Source organism: Macaca mulatta, chromosome 16, assembly GCF_049350105.2.
Source record: "Macaca mulatta isolate MMU2019108-1 chromosome 16, T2T-MMU8v2.0, whole genome shotgun sequence".
Lineage (NCBI taxonomy): Eukaryota > Metazoa > Chordata > Mammalia > Primates > Cercopithecidae > Macaca > Macaca mulatta.
In genome coordinates this window covers 66132083-66152589 of record NC_133421.1, presented here as the reverse complement: position 1 = coordinate 66152589, position 20507 = coordinate 66132083, and the positions used below count along the sequence as shown (strand labels likewise).

At 56.4% G+C, this 20507-nt stretch overlaps 2 protein-coding genes across 7 annotated transcripts; one reads left to right on the top strand and one right to left on the bottom strand.

The window, feature by feature from the left end:
• On the bottom strand, positions 1-10055 carry FKBP10 (FKBP prolyl isomerase 10). Of its 6 annotated transcripts, none has more exon segments than NM_001260551.1 (10): positions 1-990; positions 1386-1549; positions 2118-2260; positions 2752-2944; positions 3548-3693; positions 3824-4013; positions 4399-4544; positions 4648-4837; positions 5716-5861; positions 9745-10055. In NM_001260551.1, coding segments are annotated over 10 exon segments (1749 nt in total). In that variant the 5' UTR covers positions 9990-10055; the 3' UTR covers positions 1-804.
• A 1034-nt stretch (positions 10056-11089) lies between these two features.
• On the top strand, positions 11090-19959 carry P3H4 (prolyl 3-hydroxylase family member 4 (inactive)). Its single transcript, XM_028836480.2, has 8 exons — positions 11090-11585; positions 11734-11886; positions 11985-12156; positions 13196-13324; positions 15312-15457; positions 16419-16502; positions 18449-18593; positions 18901-19959. Exons 1-8 carry the CDS (start codon positions 11124-11126, stop codon positions 18921-18923), a joined length of 1314 nt encoding a protein of 437 aa, XP_028692313.2. The 5' UTR covers positions 11090-11123; the 3' UTR covers positions 18924-19959.
• Positions 19960-20507: the final 548 nt, after the last annotated feature.

The window sequence follows — 20507 nt, the reverse complement described above, 5'->3', positions numbered from 1 at the left end:
GCCATTGGTTTAATCTTTTATTTGGAACAAAGGAAAAAAGGACTGACACCAGTTTAGCCTTTTGAGTGTGCAGAGCTCTGCCCTCCCTCCCAGCCCTCAGCCCCAAATCCAAGATTTCATAACCCTAACACCCACCCAAGCAGGTTCCCTCACACATGCCCTCTGTTTTCTTCTTCTATGGTTCCTTAGGGAAAGGAGCCTTCTTTAGGGATGAAAAGCTAACTACAGCCCAGTCCTGGCCTCCAGCAGCCCAGGGTCAGCTCAGCCTCCACTGGAGGCGAGGGAGGAGGGCAAAGGGATGGGAGAGGTAGGGCTGCCCTCCAGGAGCTGTCCCCTTCCCTAGGAGCCAGTCAGGAATGGGGAGGAAGATGGAGGGGTCCTAGGGAGCTGTCACATAGAGGAATAGGGGCTGGGAGTGGGGATAACAAGAAGTACAAACAAAGAGAAAGTTGGGGAGAGGGATAACAAGCTCAGCTGTGCCTGTGATGTGAAGGGGTGGTATGGTGGGGGACCAGCCATGGCCCTATCCAACCCCAGGCTCCACCAGCCCCAAATTGGCTTTGCAAATCCAAACATTTTAAAGAAGGGGTTTGGGGATGGAAGAGAAATGGGGTAGAGGTCTGTGCTGTGGATTTTCACCTAGGGTGGTGGGAACACCAGAGATGTCGCCTCTGCCATCGTTTTAGTTGGCTCCCGGACCTCATCCCAGCAGAGGGAGGGTGACTGTCAGCAGGTCAGTCCCACCACCACTGTCCCCCTCGCAGTGGGCCTCTGTGTCTCAGGCCCGGCCAGGCTCCCTGCCCCTCAGAGCTCCTCGTGGACCCGCTCCTGGTCCTCATCTGACTTCAGCTTGAGCTCCTCTACCGTGATCTTGCCGTCCTGGTTGCGGTCCTGGTTCTGGAACATGTCTCCTATGGTTTTCTCGGGGTCCTGCCCAGGCATGAGGCGTCCTTTGCCCTCACTCACTTGAGCCTTGATGAAGGTGGAGAACTGGGGGAGGGGAGAGCCGGGGGAGTGGGCAGTGAGGGTCATGGCCTTGGGAGGGGCCCCAGGTGGAGGTCAGTGAGTGCTTTCTTTTTCTTATTTTTTCCCAGGCTCCCCCACACCCTGTAACTCAGAAGGGCTGGGAAAGGCACTGGTGCTGGGGTCCTGGTGGGGGCCGGGGTGGAGGCGTGGCATGGGGGATAGTCTGTGACTGGTCTCAGGTAGGGAACAGCCTGCATGTGTGCCCAGGAAACGGCAGGGATGAGGAGCCTGAGGCACGGGACTCAGCACAGGCAGGAGCACGAGGGCAGGTGGGCAGTCCGGACGGGGACATCTTCCTCGACGCTTCTTGGGTGCGGGGAGTGCGTGGGCATGGTTATTAAGACTGAACCTTCACTCACCTCCTCTGGAGGGACCTCTCCATCCTTGTTGAGGTCCATGTCTTCAAACAGGTTGGCAGGAGGGTCCTCGTGCCACACAAACAGGTAGCCTGTGGGCAGCCCATCCTCCCGGGACACCAGCTCCACCTCAAACAGCAGCACAGCACTGCCTGGGACTCCCCGGGCTGGAGGGAGGGCAGGAGAGAAGGGAGGGGTCCTAGTCAGGCCAGGGTCTGGGCCTGGCTTCACTGTTTCCCAGCCCACAGGCCACAGTTTCCCCTCCTGGGGCTAGGCTGGAGAGTGGGGCATGGGATGTTTAAGGAGCCATCCTGAAGGCATTCCTGACTCCTCCCACCAGCCCTCAGGCCCACAATGGGCAGGAGCAAAAGGGACGGATGCCAGTTAGATTACGGATGCCAGTTAGATTACGGTTTCGGGCTGGGCGCAGTGGCTCACGATTGTAATCCCAGCACTTTGGGAGGCCAAGGCGGGTGGATCACCTGAGGTCAGGAGTTCAAGACCAGCCTGACCAATATGGCAAAACCCCATCCCTACTAAAAATACAAAAATTAGCTGCGCATAGTGGCGGGCGCCTGTAATCCCAGCTACTAGGGAGGCTGAGGCAGGAGAATCGCTTGAATCTGGGAAGCAGAGGTTGCAGTGAGCTGAGATCACGCCACTGCACTCCAGCCTGGGTGACAGAGTGAGACTCCATCTCAAAAAAAAAACAAGATTACGGTCTCAGCTCCTCACCTCCACTCTCCCCGTGGGCCAGGTGCGGGGGCACGATGAGCTGCCGCCTCTCTCCCACACACATGCCCTGCAGGCCCGTGTCCAGGCCTTCGATCACCTTGTTGGCCCCCAGAGTCGCCTCCTGGGGAGCCCCATAGTCATGCCTGGAGGAGAGCAGATGCCCAGGTCAGCAGCCAACCTGTCCCCTGCCAGCACACACCCCCGTCTCTGACGTGGGCCCAGAACAAGCCCTCAGTTCTGGAGTGACTCCCACTGGTGACTTGGGCCATGCAGCAGAGTGCAGGGGCCCAGCGGTGCAGATGTGGGGTTCCCTTCTCATCTTGCCTCTGCCCCCTAAAGTGTGGCCTCGAGGGCTCATGGCTCCCTGCATCAATTTCCCCTCTGTGAAACGGAAAGAGCAGTTCTCCCGCAGTGGTTGGCTTCACCTTCCCTTCCCCGGCGACGCAGAGAATTTCATCTCCTCATGGCTCCCCAGCATGCTCTGAGATGGGGACTTACAGAAGCAGCAAGAGGCTGAATGCTCCCCTGGCGCTCGAGGACCAAGAGGGAGGAGCAGGCATCGGGGTACGGTGAGGAGGACTCCCCATGCCTGTGCCCACCCACCTGCCCAGTCCCGGCCCCACCCGGGACCCACGAGGTGAAGAGCTGGGTGCCGTCCAGCAAAGAACAGTTGTAATGGTATCGAACAAAGTCCCCAAGCTTGGTGGTCTCATTGCAGGTCTCCGATGGCCGAGACAGTGTCCGGATTTCCACCACATCCGCAGGGTTGTGGAAGTCAATGACATGAACATTGAAGATTAGCACGGCTGAGCCAGGGATCTTGTCTCCTGAGGACAGAATGGGGTAGTGTGGTCAGCTCAGAGCACTAGCAGAGGCTCCTCAAGGTCTCTCCATGGAGGCCCCTGGACCTGACACCCCTTCCGGACCCTGAGGATCCAAAGGAGGATGGGACGGGATGTTTGTCCAGAGTCAATTCTAACAAACTCTCATTGGGGCAGGGGGCAGGGGAAGGCGGCTTTCCAGTTAGAAAGCCCTTTTCCACTCACCATCTGGCAAACTCCCAGTAACTTACCCTGCGGATCAGCTTGGCTTGCCCATTATACAGGTGAGGACACTGAGGCTCCCAGCACAGCTGGGTCCTGGGGGTATGCTGGTTCTGTTTTTCCATAACCATCCTCCCTCCCCAAACTCAGAGGAGTTGGCTGCCCTTCTCCACTGCAGAAGGGGAGAAGTGGGGCGCTGCCCTGGAGGAAACTGATGGGAATCCGGGTGGCAGGAATCAGATGGGGCAACCAGATGTAAGCTGCACGCATGTTTTTGTGATGAGAGGGGCTGAGTGGTGGCTGGAATCCCACTGTGGGAGGGGGCGGCCTGGCCACAATGGGCAGTTTGGAGGAGGAGCTGAGGTGGTGGCTGGGGAACGCCCCTACCAGTTCCATTCTCCCCGTAGGCGAGGTGCGGGGGGATGGTAATTCTCCGGCGCTCCCCTATGCAGGCGCCCTGTAGCCCCTGGTCCATCCCGGGAATGATGTAACCCTGCCCGATATAGGTATTGTAGGTGTGGTTGCGGGAGTAGCTGCAATACAAGGTGGGAGGGCCAGGAAGGGAGTCAAAGGGGCCCTCCCCTTCCAGGCAGCTCAGAGTGACCCCCAGTTTCGTCCACATTTCACCCAGCCCCCGCCCTCCCACCTCAAGACCCTCCTGACCTGGAATCGAAGAGGGTGCCGTCCATCAAGGAGCCATTGTAGTGGTAGCGCATGAAGTCCCCAGCCACGGCTCTGCGGACACAGCCGGCGGGGAGCTCCAGCGTCTCTAACTGGACAGTGTCCTTCGGGTTGTGCACGTCAATCAGGAGGATGTGAAAGACCAGCGAGGCATGTGGGGGGATCACTGTCCCTGGGGAAGGGATAGGGCCTGAACCATATGGCTGGGGAGCAAGCCCAGGCTCTTTCTTGACTCAGGAAGGCCCAGTGGGCACCATGCACAAGACACTAGCCCGGCTCTGCAGAGCCCTTCCCGCCCATCAGCGGCCCTGCTTCTCGCTCTTCCAGTGAGGCCTGAGCTTGGTGTTCCCCAGGGCCACCACCAGCTCATACTGAGCCTTCGTGTGAATCAGAATAAAGCACCCCTTCTTAGTGAGACAGCAGCAAAGGTAGATTTCATCCTGCCTTGCGTCCTTGGCTGGATGCCCTCGTGCAGTATACAACCTGAGCAACTGTATGTGGAGGCCTGGTTTTCCCTCTTCTGGAGAATTTCCCCTTGAGTCCTTGCCTACCCTCACCATAGCCTTTCTCGCCATAGGCCAGGAATGGAGGGATGATAATCTTCCTTCTCTCTCCAGGACACATGCCCAGCAGCCCCTGGTCCATGCCCTTGATCAGCCAACCAGAGCCGACGTAGGTATCGTAAGTGCCGCCCTTACTGTAGCTACAGAAAATGAGGTGGAAGTAGGAGAGGCAGGCTGGGCCCTGGACTCCCACTCCCCATGCCACAGTCCCCATTGCCTCAGGGCTCCCCTCCAGCCCCTTACCTTGTGTCGAAGGAGGTGCCGTCCAGCAAGGTGCCATTGTAGTGGTAGCGGACAAAGTCACCGTCCTGGACCATGCGGGGGCAGTGGGGCGGGCGCAGCAAGGTGCTCACCTGCACGGTGTCTTCCTTATTCCACACATCAAGCAGAACCACATCGAAGTAGAGGGTGGCATCCGGTGGAATGAGCCCCGCTGTGAGGGCGCAGCAGCATGGAGGTCTCAGAGTTGTGCTCTGCCAACCACGATCCCAGCCAGGGCCCTGTTATTCTCCTTCCTCTCATCGCAGCACCAGGAGACCCAAACCAGGCACAGAGCAGCCACTATTTTTGTTTTGTTATTTTTAAGGGGGGGGGCGCCAGGCACAGTGATTCATGCCTGTTATCCCAGCACTGTGGGAGGCCAAGACAGGTGGATGGCTTGAGCCCAGAAGTTCAAAACCAGCCTGCACAACATTGCGAAACCCCATCTCTACTAAAAATACAAAAAAGTAGCCACGCATGGTGGTGTGCACCTGTAGTCCCAGCTATTTGTTAGGCTCAGACGGGAGGATTGCTTGAGCCCAGGAGGCTGAGGTTGCAGTGAGCTGATATCGCACCACTACACTCCAGCCTGTGCAACAGAGTGAGACCCTGTCTCAAAAAAAAAGATGGGGTTTTGCTCTATCACACAGGCTGGAATTCAGTGGCATGATCATGGCTCACTGCAGCCTTGAAATCCCGGGCTCAAGCAATCCTCCCACCTGAGCCTCCTGAGTAGTTAGGACTACAGGCACACACCACCACGCCTGGATAATTTATTTTATTTTCTGTAAAGACGGGGTCTCACTATGTTGCCTAGGCTGGTCTGGAACTCCTGGGTTCAAGCAATCCTCCCACCTTGGCCTCCCAAAACTCTGGGACCATAGATGTCAGCCACTGCCCCAGCCAAAGCTGCCACTCTTCATACTGCGTGCACAGCATGACATTGGGCAAGTCACCCCTCATCTCGGCACTTCAGTTTTCTCACCCCAGGATCCCTGATTCTGCCTCCTGGTCTCCTCCATCCCCAGCTTGTGCCCCAGCCCTTCTCACCCAGGCCGATGCTCCCATAGCCCAGGTGGGGAGGCACAATGAGGCGTCGCCGCTCGTTGACACACATGCCCATGAGGCCTCGGTCCATGCCAGTGATGAGGCGTCCCACGCCCACCACAATGGCCACCAGGGTGTTGCGATCATAGCTGAGGGGGAGGGACAGATGGGATACAGTGATCTCAGACACACACTGCCCACTGTGGCATAGGTGCACAGGTGTGCCTGCACACACGCACACAATCCCCCCTCCCTATACCCAGATGTGGATATGCACACACACTTCTCGCCTCCTTTTCAAGTTCCCCTCCTAGGTCGGCCGTGACACCCACCTTAAGGGAACGGACTGTTACAAAAAGCAAGTCCCTGAGGCGGCCAGGGGCTGCTACTGCCCTGGGACGGGGTTGGGCGGGATGCATGGGCCTGATTGCTGCTACTATTTGCTGACAGCAAGTGGGCAGTGGCAGGTACAGCACGGAGGGACAGAGGAGCATTACTATATGGGATTAAATGCTTGGCATTTTACATTCTGTATCTTCTTTCTCTCCCCTGTGAAGTGGGCAATCTTGTTCTCATTTTTCTTATGAGAACAATGGAGACTTGAGAGATTCAGTGCCTTGCCCAAGGTCACACAGCTAATATTAGTATGTAGTCAGCTGAGTTCCAAAGCCCATGTTTTTGCCATTATACTGTCGGCTCTCCAAGGAAAAGACAAGGAGAGCAGAGGTGGGGTGGGAATTGGTTTCACATTTTGAAAAGGCCTATTCTACAATCCTGGCTAACACAGTGAAACCCCGTCTCTACTAAAAATACAAAAAAATTAGCTGGGCATGGTGGCGGGCGCCTGTGATCCCAGCTACTCGGGAGGCTGAGGCAGGAGAATGGAGTGAACCTGGGAGGCAGAGGTTGCAGTGAGCCGAGATTGCGCCACTGCACTCCAGCCTGGCGACAGAGTGAGACTCCATCTCAAACAAACAAAAAAAAGTGCCTATTTTTTTTTTTTTTTTTTTTTTTGAGGCGGAGTCTCGCTCTGTAGCCCGGGCTGGAGTGCAGTGGCCGGATCTCAGCTCGCTGCAAGCTCCGCCTCCCAGGTTTACGCCATTCTCCTGCCTCAGCCTCCCGAGTAGCTGGGACTACAGGCGCCCGCCACCTCGCCCGGCTAGTTTTTTTGTATTTTTTAGTAGAGACGGGGTTTCACGGTGTTCGCCAGGATGGTCTCGATCTCCTGACCTCGTGATCCACCCGTCTCGGCCTCCCAAAGTGCTGGGATTACAGGCTAAAAAACTGCCTATTCTAAAAGTGCCATGGCTTTTATTTGTTTTTAGTTATACACTTTAATGTATTTACTTTTACTTATACAGGTGTATTTTTGGAGATGGAGTCTTGACTCTGTCAACCAGGCTGGAGTGCAGTGGCACAATCTCAGCTCACTGCAACCTCCGCCTCCTGGGTTCAAGCAATTCTCCTGCTTCAGTGTCCCAAGTAGCTGGGATTACAGGCACACGCCACCATGCCTGGCTAATTTTGTTTGTTTTTGTTTTTTGAGACAGAGTCTCACATTGTTGCCTGGGGTGGAGTGCAATGGAGTGATCTCAGCTCACTGCAACCTCTGCCTCCGCCTCCTGGGTTCACGTGATTCTCCTGCCTCAGCCTTCCGAGTAGCTAGGATTACAGGTGCACACCACCACACCCGGCTAATTTTTTTGTATATTTAATAGAGACGTGGTTTTACTATGTTGGCCAGACTAGTCTGGAAAAAGGCAGGTGGGTATTATAAGAAGACAGCCGGCTGGACCTGGGGATAGGGCATGGCTCCCTGTGGAGGCCCTGTCTGTCTACGTGTCACACAGTTGGACATGCCACCCTGGCCTTATGATCCGCCCGCCTCGGCCTCCCAAAGTGCTGGGATTACAGGCGTAAGCCACAGCGCCCAGCCTTAAATTTTTGTATTTTAGTAGAGACAGCCTTTCACCATGTTGCACAGGCTGGTCGCAAACTCCTGGCTGGTCACAAACTCCTAAGCTCCTTGGCCTCCCAAAGTGCTAGAATTACAGGCGTGAGCCAACATGCCCACCCAACTTAGAAAACTTTTTTTTTTTTTCTTTAAGACAAGAGTCTTGCTCTGTTGCCCAGGCTGGAGTGCAGTAGTGCGATCTCCACTCACTGCAAGCTCTGCCTCCCAGGTTCATGTCATTCTCCTGCCTCAGCCTCCCGAGTAGCTGGGATTACAGGCACCTGGACCACACCCGGCAATTTTTTTTTGTATTTTTAGTGGAGATGGGGTTTCACCGTGTTAGCCAGGATGGTCTCCATCTCCTGACCTCGTGATCTGCCCGCCTCAGTCTCCCGAAGTGCTGGGATTACAGGTGTGAGCCATCACGCCTGGCCAGAAAACTTTCTTAACCCATGGCCCCTTCAATTAAAAAAAAAAAAAAAGAAAGAAAGAAAATCTCCCATCCTCACTTTACTTCTGAAAACTTAAAATAAATTAAAAGTGTATATAATTGGCTAGGTGCAGTGGCTCATGGGCAACAGAATGAGACTCCAACTAAAAAAAAAAAAGTTTTCCAAGCTCAACACTCATGAGCTGGGCTCCCAGAGTCCCCATCAGGGACAACAACCCCTAAATCCCAACCCCTGCCTCACTCCCAGCAGTCAAGTGCTCAGCGCAGCGCTTCTGGCTACTACCCTATACCTGAATTTGCCCACCAAGTGGACAGGTTTTAAGTCTGGATTGTTTCCTTCTCAGTGTTGGTATGCAGGCTTAAGCTCTGCAAGAAGTTTCTACAAGTTCAACAGCATCAGGTCATACGGTTTTCCTCAGGGTCAATGTTAATGTGTGCTGAACTGGCTGGAGGACTGCCAGGCCCTGCGAGAAGCCTACATTCATTCATCCATCTCCTTCGAGTCCTAACATCAGCCTTAGCAAGTAGGTCCTGTTTTTGGCTCCATTTCTCATATAAGGAAAGTGATGCTTAAAGAGACAAAATTCTCTGTCCATGGTCATAGCCTGGATTTGAACCAGGGTCTTGGGGCTCTTGGAGTTTGTATGCTTACCCCAATATATGCCTGCCTCTAAAGTCATGGCCACTAATTTCCTGTTGGCTGAGTTGTGTGTTTCAGAGGAGGGTCTAAGAAACACTGACTCTTTCAGTGTGCTGTGGGGTCCGTGTATAACTGGGACCCTAGGTTTACCCCTGAGGCTGGCACACAGCCCTGCCCTGTCCCCGCTAACAAAAGTGGACTTGCTGGAGCAGACCAAAGGCCTGGATCAGACCAGGAGGCCACCTCACAAACCCCAAGGGCTGGCAAAATGAGCGGCCTGCGCTTCTTTCCTGGGATACCTAAAATGGAGAGAGATGAGGGTTCCAGGAGAACCAGAGAGGGAGGTATGAAATTCCTCCGAGGAGCCCAGGGTGGCATGTCCGACTGTGTGACACGTAGACAGACAGGGCCTCCACAGGGAGCCATGCCCTACCCCCAGGTCCAGCCGGCTATCTTCTTATAATGCCCACCCACCTTTTTCCCTGCCCACCGGCTGCTGAAAACTCCCACCCCCTCCAAAAAAAGTTCTGTTCCCTCTTCTCTAACCACAAAGGCACTGAAAATGGAGTGGAACCAGAAAGGGAGTCAGGGTGGGTGGAAAGGTATGGGGTCCAGGCTGATAGACCACCCCAGGGTTCTCAAGCAGCAGGGACCACCCCCTTCCCCGCAACACTGTAGGCCAGAACACCCCTCTCCATCAGGTCATTAAATACAGCCCTGGTAACTACACGAGGCAGTTCACCTTGATTACCGAGTCCTTTCTGCGATGTGGAGAGCTTGCGAGAAAGAAATGGGATCCTTTGAGAAGTGAGGGTTTGGAAGTGGGGACAGGAGGGTATCTTTGGGGAGATGGGTGTCTGGGAGGCCCCAAGGGTGCTGTCTGGGGTTAGAGTATTGGGATGTAGAGCTTAAAAGAGGCAACAAGGAAACAGGACCCCGGGTTCAGGAGACGGAGTGGTGAATCCGGGGGCGCCCAACCGGGGTTACCTTGAGTCAAACTTCTTGCCATCTTCGAAAGTGCCGTTGTAGTGGTAGCGCACAAAATCCCCCATCTGCACTTCCCGGGGACAGGCCCTGGGGATGTGGTACCTCTCGATGACCACATCTTCCAGGGGGCCCCCGGCAGGGCTGGCGCGGCCCAGCCCCCTCCCCACGGCCTGCACCACCAGTAGCAGCAACTGCAGCAGGGGGAGCCGGAGGAGGCTGTGGCTGGGGGGGCCCGCGGGGAACATGGTGCCTGGAGTTGGGACCGACAGCAGTGAGGGCGAGCGAGGGAGCCGCCGCCAACCTCCTTCCCCCGCCCCCCGCCTCCCAGAACTAGCTCCCCCGCTTCCTGTCCTCCTCCCCTACCCCCGCCCTGGCTGGTCCACGTGGAATGGGGGCTGGGAAGACAGAGCTGGCCTGGCCAGAGGAGCAGGGGCGGGGGTGGGGGTGCAATAGGAGGAGGGGGCCAGGTTGAGTGTATTAGAGTCGGAGGGAGGCCCCACAAAGAAATCCGGGTTCCCCCTCCCCCCATCTCCATCCCTGGCTGCGAGACCTGGGGCCTGGCCAGGGAGGGAGGCTCGCGAAAGATGAGAACTCTGAGTGGACACCAAATGGAAAAAAAAAAAAAGTTCAATGTCTTTTTCCGGAGCCCCCGGGTCCTAAAGCCAGGCGGAGATGCCCCTTGCTTCTTTCGCCGGCAACTCCAATTCTGGCCCCCTCTAGGTGGGTGGCGAAGCAGCGGAGTGTGAGGGACATCTCGGTGCTCGTCCGTGACCCCAGCTGTGCTAGAAGGGAAGGCATCTCCAGGGAAGAGCAGCTTGGTCCCGCAAAAGCTGGACTGCAAGAAGGACTTTGTGACTTGGGATGTGACGGGCACGGAGACGGAGTGGGGGGTGGTGGCAGCGCAAAGTGTGCAAGTGATAGCAGGTGTGTGCCTCCGACGTGGGCGGGGGAGACACTCGGAGGGTGCAGGAGGGTGCAGGAGGGCGCAGCGACTGAAGGCCCGGCTCCAGGGCTTCCCCCTCGTTTGGGCAGCGCAGAGGCAGCCCTCACTCAGTGTCCTGATCTCAGGCGGGGGCACTGTTTGCGTGGGGAGGGGCTTCCTGGGCTCCCCATCTCTGGCGGGAAGCGCTCCCCGACTCATTCTCTGCCTAGGGGACACCCCCACGGCAGGAGCCCGGGCCGACGGAGAGGACTTAGGACACTATGGGACCCTCCGGGAAAAGAGGGGAGACGTCGTGACCCAGGCCCCGCCCCGCCTTGCCGCCCTCGTGCCCGGCGCTAAGACCCAGCGGGCGCGCGGCCCGCCCTGGGCCTGTCCCTGTCCCCTTCCGTCCGCGGGGCCGCCAGCTCAGCTCTGGAGAGCCGGCGGCGCGGCGGGCATGGCTCGGGTGGCGTGGGGGCTGCTGTGGCTGCTGCTGGGCAGCGCCAGGGCGCAGTACGAGAAGTACAGCTTCCGGGGCTTCCCGCCAGAGGACCTGATGCCGCTGGCCGCGGCCTACGGGCACGCGCTGGAGCAGTATGAGGGCGAGAGCTGGCGCGAGAGCGCGCGCTACCTGGAGGCGGCGCTGCGGCTGCACCGGCTGCTGCGCGACAGCGAGGCCTTCTGCCACGCCAACTGCAGCGGCCCCGCTCCCGCGCCCAAGCCCGACCCAGACGACGGCCGCGCCGACGAGTGGGCCCGCGAGCTGCGGCTCTTCGGCCGCGTCCTGGAGCGCGCCGCCTGCCTGCGGCGCTGCAAGCGGACGCTGCCCGCCTTCCAGGTGCCCTACCCGCCGCGGCAGCTGCTGCGCGACTTCCAGAGCCGCTTGCCCTACCAGTACCTGCACTACGCGCTGTTCAAGGTGGGAGCCCGCCCCCACCCGGGGACCTGTCTCGGGCTGGGCGTCGTGTCACTCCACCGATCGGTCGGAGGAGCGTTGCCTTCACCCGCGGCACGAAGCCAGCTCCGTTCTTACTGACCCGCTCCCCGAACCCCTACCCCCCGACCAGGCTAACCGGCTGGAGAAGGCGGTGGCGGCGGCCTACACCTTCCTCCAGAGGAATCCGAAGCACGAGCTGACCGCCAAGTACCTCAACTACTACCGGGGGATGCTGGACGTCGCCGACGAGTCCCTCACGGACCTAGAGGCCCAGCCCTACGAGGTGGGGTGGAGGGGCAGGAGGAGGGTCCCGCCGATAGGACTTGTAGAGGAGGGGAGATGTTGAGGGCGCCCTGACTTCCCCTGCCACGCCCCTTCCAGGCCGTGTTCCTCCGGGCTGTGAAGCTCTACAACAGCGGGGATTTCCGCAGCAGCACGGAGGACATGGAGCGGGCCTTGGCAGAGTACATGGCGGTCTTTGCCCGGTGCCTGGCCGGCTGTGAAGGGGCCCATGAGCAGGTGGACTTCAAGGACTTCTACCCGGCCATAGCAGGTATCCGCCATCCAGACCACGGCGGGCAGTCCTCTCACCCACAGGCTCGGTAAGGCAGATGTCCCCTCCCTGCACGTGGAGCACTGCGAATGTGGAGGAGCCAGCCGGGAGGAAGGCCTTGTCTGCTGAGAAAGACGCTGAGTGTAGGAGCCCCAGCTGGAAGTGTCCAAGGGGCTGGATCAGTGCAGAGGCAGTGACATCCCTGAAGGGTTTGGGAAGCTTGGGTTCACAGGCCTTCCAGGCAGAGGGCAGTGCAGATGCAAAGGTGCAGCAGTGAGAAGTAGCCCAGCAGGTGTGTGCAAAAAGCAATTGGTAACCAGAAATCACACCTAGTCTAGGGATCTCTAACCCCGGGGTCCCTCAAGCAGGAGCAGAAAGGACTGTCCTTGGCCAGGTGTGGTGACTCACACCTATAATCTCAGCATTTTGGGAGGCCGAGGCGGGCAGATCACGAGGTCAGGAGTTCAAGACCAGCCTGACCAACATGGTGAAACTCTGTCTCTACTAAAAATACAAAAATTAGCTGGTCGTGGTGGTGGTTGCCTGTAATCCCAGCTACTTGGGAGGCTGAGGCAGAATTGCTTGAACCTGGGAGGTGGAGGTTGCATTCAGCCAAGATCGTGCCACTGCACTCCAGCCTGGTCGACAGAGGGAGACTCCGTCTCAAAAAAAAAAAAAAAAAAAAAAAAAAAAAAAAAAAAAATAAAGACCTTTAGCTTCTCTGTTTGGACTTCTGCCCCACTTCTGGACCTCATCTGCTGTTCTCCCAGAATGCCCTGGCTCCCTCTGGCTTGGGGTGGTGGTTGAGTGGTGGGGTTGATGAGTCAGCCCAGCCCACAGTCATCTTCCTCATCATCATTTGTCATATAGTATGCCAAGCACTTTACACGCATTCTCTCCTGTGATTGCAACAGCAACACGTTTTCTGGACAAGCAGCCTGGCTCAGTAGGCAGAGCTTGGATTTGGAGTCTCCTCCACCTGGGGGGACAGAGCTGTTCATTGCAACGCCAGCCTCTCACTGCCGCCTCCCACCCCCAGATCTCTTTGCAGAATCCCTGCAGTGCAAGGTGGACTGTGAGGCCAATTTGACCCCCAATGTGGGCGGCTACTTCGTGGACAAGTTCGTGGCCACCATGTACCACTACCTGCAGTTTGCCTACTACAAGTGTGAGCCCCCTGGGTGGACTTGGGCAGGGGAAGAGGTGATAAGGGAGAGGACTGCATGGGAGCCTCCCAGAGTTGTGGGGAGCTTTCCTTCAGTATTGAGGACCCTGGGTGATAGGAGGAAAGGCTAGGGGCGGTGGGGATATGGGGAAGGCACCCTGGGAGTCTGGGGCAGGTGAGAGGCTGAGTGGGAACAGACAGCAGCCTCAGGGAGAAGTAGAGGGTCTCTTGGGCAAATGACTAGGCAACCAACAACTGCAGAGCACTTGACAGTTTATTTTTATTTTTGAAACGGAGTTTCGGCCGGGCGCGGTGGCTCACGCCTGTAATCCCAGCACTTTGGGAGGCCGAGGCGGGCGGATCACAAGGTCAGGAGATCGAGACCACGGTGAAACCCCGTCTCTACTAAAAATACAAAAAATTAGCCGGGCGCGGTTGTGGGCGCCTGTAGTCCCAGCTACTCGGGAGGCTGAGGCAGGAGAATGGCGTGAACCCGGGAGGCGGAGCTTGCAGTGAGCCGAGATCGCGCCACTGCACTCCAGCCTGGGCGACAGAGCGAGACTCCGTCTCAAAAAAAAAAAAAAAGAAACGGAGTTTCACTCTGTTACCCAGGCTGGAGTGCAGTGGCACGATCTCGGCTCACTGCAACCTCTGCCTCCAGGGTTCAAGTGATTCTCCTGCCTCAGCCTCCTGAGTAGCTGGGATTACAGGTGCACACCACCACGCCCAGCTGATTTTTGTATTTTTAGTAGAGACGGGGTTTCACCATGTTGGCCAGGCTGGTCTTGAACTGCTGACCTCAGGTGATCCACTGCCTTAGCCTCCCAAAGTGCTAGGATTATAGGTATGAGCCACTGCGCCCAGCCAACACTTGAGAGTTTATAAGGCAGTTTATCTTATGTGGTCCTTTCACCAACACCATGCAGCTGGCATTACTGGACCAATTTTTCAGATGGGGAAACTGAGGCTTATAGGGCAAGGGACTGTTAGTGTCATGACTAATAAAATGTGGCACCAGGACTTGTGGCTCTCCTCACTGGAGAGATCCTGGCATCCACTGGGGCTGGAATGGACAGCCTCCAGTGTTCTTGCTACTTGGAGATGCCAAGATTCAGACAGAGCTGGGAATCCGAGCAGAGCGGGGGCTAAGAACCAAGGGGCCAGGAGACCCTTCCTGGGTACAGATAGCAGAGAGGCTGAGGGCCTCTAATTCCCTAGAGCCATCATTCTCCAGCCATGTGAGCTTGAGCAATTTATCTAACCTCTCTGTGACTCAGATTTACTGTCATGGGGATGACAGTAATAGGCATGGCTGGGCATGGTGGTTCACGCCTGTAATCCCAGCACTTTGGGAAGCCCAGGCAGGCAGGTGGCTTGAGCCCAGGCCTTCAAGACCAACCTGGGCAATATGGCAAGACTCCGTGTCTACAAAAAATACAAAAAGTTAGCCAGGCATGGTGGCGAGTGCCTGTAGTCCCAGCTACTGAGGAGACTGAGGTGGGAGGATTGCTTGAGCCCTGGAGGCGGAGGCTGTACTGAGCTGAGATCGTACCACTGCACTGCAGCCTGAGTGACAGAACAAGACTCTGTCTCAAAACAAACAAAAACATACAAAAAATTAGATGGGTGTGGTGGTGCCTGCCTGTAGTCCCAGCTACTCAGGAGGCTGAGGTGAGAGGATCACCTAAGCCTGGGAGATCAAGGCTGAGGTGACCATAATTGCACCACTGCACTCCAGCCAGGGTGATAGAGTGAGACCCTGTCTCAAAAACAATAAAAAGACAATAACAGGCTTAGGTGAGTTAGTCAGGGCCTGGCATACGGTGAGTGCCCACTACATGCTAGCTGGCATTATGCATGGGTGGGGTAAGGAGTCCATTAGGTATTCTGGGAGGTGGCTGGGTAGCAGGGGTGCTGGACTGAACTGGGAGATGGGGTTGACTCTGAAGGGGAAGCGCCGGAGCAATTCCTCACCCCTGTCCTGCTGCAGTGAATGATGTGCGCCAGGCTGCCCGCAGCGCCGCCAGCTACATGCTCTTCGACCCCAATGACAGCATCATGCAGCAGAACCTGGTGTATTACCGCTTCCACCGGGCTCGCTGGGGCCTGGAAGAGGAGGACTTCCAGCCCCGGGAGGTGGGCACTGCTTTCTGGGGCACTTGCTGGACATGCACTTTGTAAAATATAAACTGGCAGCCGGGCGCGGTGGCTCACGCCTGTAATCCCAACACTTTGGGAGGCCGAGGCGAGCGGATCACGAGGTCAGGAGATCGAGACCATCCTGGCTAACATGGTGAAACCCCGTCTCTACTAAAAAGACAAAAAATTAGCCAGGTGTGGTGGCGGGCGCCTGTAGTCCTAGCTACTTGGGAGACTGAGGCAGGAGAATGGTGTGAACCTGGGAGGCAGAGCTTGCAGTGAGCCGAGATCGCGCCACTGCGCTTCAGTCTGGGTGACAGAGTGAGACTGTCTCAAATAATAATAATAAAATAAAATAGAAAATAAAAAATAAACTCCTGGCTTCCGTGGAAGGCAGGATGGGAAATGGAAAGAAAGAATATGAGTTGAGGTTAGAGTCCTGGATTCAGAGCTCAGCCCCACTGCTGTGTGGTCCTAGGAAGACCATGGCCCTTTCTGAATCTATTGCCTTACCTGCAAAATGGTGGTGGTATTGCCCACCTCACCAGCAGTGTCCGACGAGGGATGTATGAAGGTACACATCCACTCCTGCCTGTTCCACTCCCTACCTTCATTACCCTCACTGCTGACCTTTGTCCGTCTTCCCCAGGTAACCAAGGGAGGAAACCCGTTGGAATTGAGGGCCAGGCTGGCAAATATGGGACACATGGTGCCACTCCTGCCTTCCTTGTCAGTGGCAGACATTGCTAATGGATTGAGGGACTCTTTCTCAGCAAACCCTCAGAATCCTTAACCCAGTGTTCCAAGCAGCCACGATGATCTCATTAGCTTGTGAGCTGATACTTGATACTTGAGCTGGAAGAGGGTCAGTGGGCCCAGATCCTAGGAGCCCTGGCTTCTTGCCATCTGGCAGCAGCAGGGTATGGCTCACCCCCACCCCGTCCTTTCCTCCTTCCAGGAGGCCATGCTCTACCACAACCAGACGGCCGAGCTGCGGGAGCTGCTGGAGTTCACCCACATGTACCTGCAGTCAGATGATGAGGTGAGTGCCTCCTGCTTTCCAGAACTAGGCTGTGATGGGGACACCTTGGACCTTTATCTGGGGCCCCCAGTGTGCCAGAATTCAGCCCCAGCCCCTGGTGGTCAACTGTCATGAAGCAGAGAGGTTTGCCTATTCCTTGTCTAGACTGTCCCTTCCTTCCCCAGCCTCAGTATTCTCATGTCCCCTTTCTGTACATGTCCCAGTCCTGCTCCTCCCAGGCCCAGCTCACATGGTGCCTCCTCCAGGAAGCCCTTGCCGCATGCCCTGGCTCTTTGTTCTGGGTTAGCAGTGCCCACTCTGACCCTGTGTGCCTCCCTGGCCACCTGTGGCCTGGACCTGGGTAATTGCAGCCCTGGTGCAATCTATAATCCTGTAATCACAGCAATCTAGGAGGCCGAGGCAGAGGGATCACCTGAGGTCAGGAGTTCAAGACCAGCCTGGCCAACATAGTGAAACCCTGTCTCTACTAAAAATACAAAAATTACTCAGGTGTGGTGGTGGGCACCTGTAATCTCAGCTACTTGGGAGGCTGAGGCAGGAGAATCGCTGAACCCAGAGGCAGAGGTTGCAGTGAGCCGAGATCACGCCACTGCACTCCAGCCTGGGTGACAGATTGAGACTCTGTCTCGAGAAAAAAAAAAAAATTAAGCGAGATCAAGTATGTATTTTTCTTCTTTTTTTTTTCTTGGTAACAGAATCTTGCTCTGTCACCCAGGCTGGAGTGTGCAGTGGCATGATCTCCACTCACTGCAACCTCCACTTCTTGGGTTCAAGGGATCCTCCTGTCTCAGCCTCCGAGTACCTGGGATTACAGGCCTGCGCCACCATGTCCAGCCAATTTTATTTTGTATTTGTAGTAGAGACAGGGTTTTACCACGTTGGCCAGGCTGGTCTCAAACTCCTGACCTCAAGTGATCTGACTGCCTTGGCCTCCCAAAGTGCTGGGATTACAGGCATGAGCCACCTTGCCTGGCTGAGATCAAGTATGTAAAGCACTTGATAAAGAGCCAGCAGCTGGTAGATGCACAGTGAATGGCAGCCCAGTCTCGCTCTGTCACCCAGGCTGGAGTGCAGTGGTGCAGTCTCAGCTCACTGCAACCTCCACCTCCCAGGTTCAAGCGATTCTCCTGCCTCAGCCTCCCGAGTAGCTGGGATTACAGGTGTGTGCCACCACACCCAGAATACAATACCACACCCAAAAATACAAAAAATTTTTGTATTTTCGGTAGAGACATGGGGTTTCACCATGTTGGCCAGGCTGGTCTTGAACTCCTGACCTCAAGTGATCCACCCACCTCAGGCTCCCAAAGTGCTGGGGTTACAGGTGTGAGTCACTGCGCCCAGCACATGGCAGCCGTTTTGACGGCTGTCTCTTGTTCCCTGTGGTTTGCCAGACACCAGACTAGGGGCTGGAGTAAGTTAGTGAAAGTCATGATCCGTTTCACATGCAGCTCACAGTCTAGTGGGGGAAGCACAAACAGCTGCTGGAGAGGGCAGCATATGGCACTGGGGGAGGTCTCCAGCCCAGCCAGAGTCACCAGCAAGGGCTCAGCCTGGAACTGATGCCTGGCTCTGGAGGGATTAGTGCGGGTTACGCAGGCACAGGGGACGGCAGTAGTTCCTGGCAGGGAAACAGTATGAGCAAAAACATTATGCATGGACTGGCAATATTCTCACCAGAGTCTTTATGCTTAAAAGGTGGGGCTGTGCAGGGGCGATGTTTATGCTGACACCAAATTCTACTGGTGGTGCCCTATGCAGCCACTCAGGGAGGGGCAGTTTGGGGAAAATCCTCAGAACAGTCTCATTAGATCTTGAGACTGAGAAGGGAAGGGGCTTTGGGGACTGAGAGATGGGATGGGAGGTCCCATTGGCCAGGAAGGGAGCCCATATGGGTTTGGGCCTACTGTGACCCTGTTTCTTCCGCAACCGTGGCGCTACTCTAGATGGAGCTGGAGGAGACAGAACCGCCCCTGGAGCCTGAGGATGCCCTATCTGACGCCGAGTTTGAAGGGGAGGGTGACTACGAGGAGGGCATGTATGCTGACTGGTGGCAGGAGCCGGATGCCAAGGGCGATGAGGCCGAGGCTGGTCAGTGACACAAGTCCTTGGGGGATGGGGATGCAGCCTGGGATGGAGGTTGGGGACAGATGGATTCACTCGCTGGACTCCAGAGCCCAGGGTGTGTTTGGGTGCCGGGACCCATCCTCCAGGGGCCTCCAGCCTGTTGGCAACCCCTGTCCTGCTTGGGGGTGGAGGCGCAGCATCTCCCCTGGAGCTGGGACCAGCTGAGACCTGTCCTGGGGAGCCTCACCCCACCTCCCATCAGGACAGCACCTGGACACCCACTGGGAGTGGGTGGGGGGCCAACCCCAATGCTTTCTCCTTTCCTTTTCAGAGCCAGAGCCTGAACTGGCATGAGAAGGGGACACCCCACACCCCTCAAGCTTGGGAAGCCTGGTCCCGATGGCCCCACCCTCACCAACCTGGGCAGCAGCAAGAACTATTTATTAAAAACTTAAGATGGGCCAGGCGCGGTGGCTCACGCCTATAATCCCAGCACTTTGGGAGGCCAAGGCGGGTGGATCACTTGAGGCCAGGAGTTCAAAACCAGCCTGGCCAACATGGTGAAACCCCCGTCTCTACTAAAATACATAAATTAGCCGGGTGTGGTGGCGGGCACCTGTAATCCCAGCTACTTGGGAGGCTGAGGCAGGAGAATCACTTGAACCTGGGAGGCAAAGGTTGCAGTGAACTGAGATCGTGCCACTGCACTCCAGCCTGGGCGACAAAGCGAGACTCCATCTTTAAAAAAAAAAGCAAATTTAAGATGGGCCGGGCGTGGTGACTCATGCCTGTAATCCCAGCCCTTTGGGAGGCCGATCACTTGAGGTCAGGAGTTCAAGACCAGCCTGGCCAACATAGTGAAATGCCATCTCTACTAAAAAATACAAAAATAAGCCAGGCATGGTGGCACACACCTGTAATCGTAGCTACCCGGGAGGCTGAGCCAGGAGAATCACCTGAACCCAGGAGGCAGAGCTTACAGTGAGCTGAGATTGTGCCACTGCACTTCAGCCTGGGTGACAGAGTGAGACTCCATCTCAAAAAAAAAAAAAACAAACAAACTTAAGATGGACATAGCTGACTGGGCCCCTGTCCTGCCCCACCCGTGAGTGCTGCGACCCAGGCCCATCCTGCCACTTCTGTGTCTCTGGACCACAGGATGGTGGTGGCATTGCAGGTTGGCAAGTGGGCTGACAGGATCCGCCCTCCTCACTGCTCAGCCCCTCACCTGGACAGTCTCCTGGACAAGAAGTTTCCAGCTGCTGGCTGGAGTCTCAGGCCAAATTGCAGAGGGTCCTCCAGGGTACTGAAGAGCACTGGACTAGGAGTCTAGTAGTTCCAGGGCCCTGACCAGTAGGTGCTCAATAAATGTTTGTTGTTGAATGAGTCATAGCACCTGTGGTCGTCTCCCCGGAGCTCAGTTGTGAGGGTACAGGCCCTTCCCTCCCTCTCTCCGCACCTGTGTCCCCTCATCTGTAAAATGTGGGGCGGAGGGGCACCATCTGGGCCCTCGCTGGTTCTCTGCACCTGGGGCTGAAGGTTCTACGAGAGAGGACGCAGTGTGCAGACCCGCCGCCAGGGGGCGTGAGAACACAGTCCTCCCCAGGCTTGGGAAGACAGTGGTTTCAGATTTCTAAGATGGGAAGTCCTGTATTTTCCTAGTTCAGGATCACTTCCCTCGGGGAATGTGGCAAGTGTGGGAGCGGGCCAAGGACATTTGCTCCTGGTGTTTACTTTCTGGGCATTTACTGACCCAGATTCCTTAGAGTCAGAGGGAGCTGGCCCTGCCGCTGCCCTCTATTCCCCCGTTCCACAGCCGGGGTGGGGCCCCAACTGAGCAGCCAGAGGAGCCCCAGGGATGTGGTTTGATTACTTTGGGCTTCTTGGGGTGCAGTGGGACAGCCAGATCCCCCTTGACCGATTTTACATGGGCTCCCG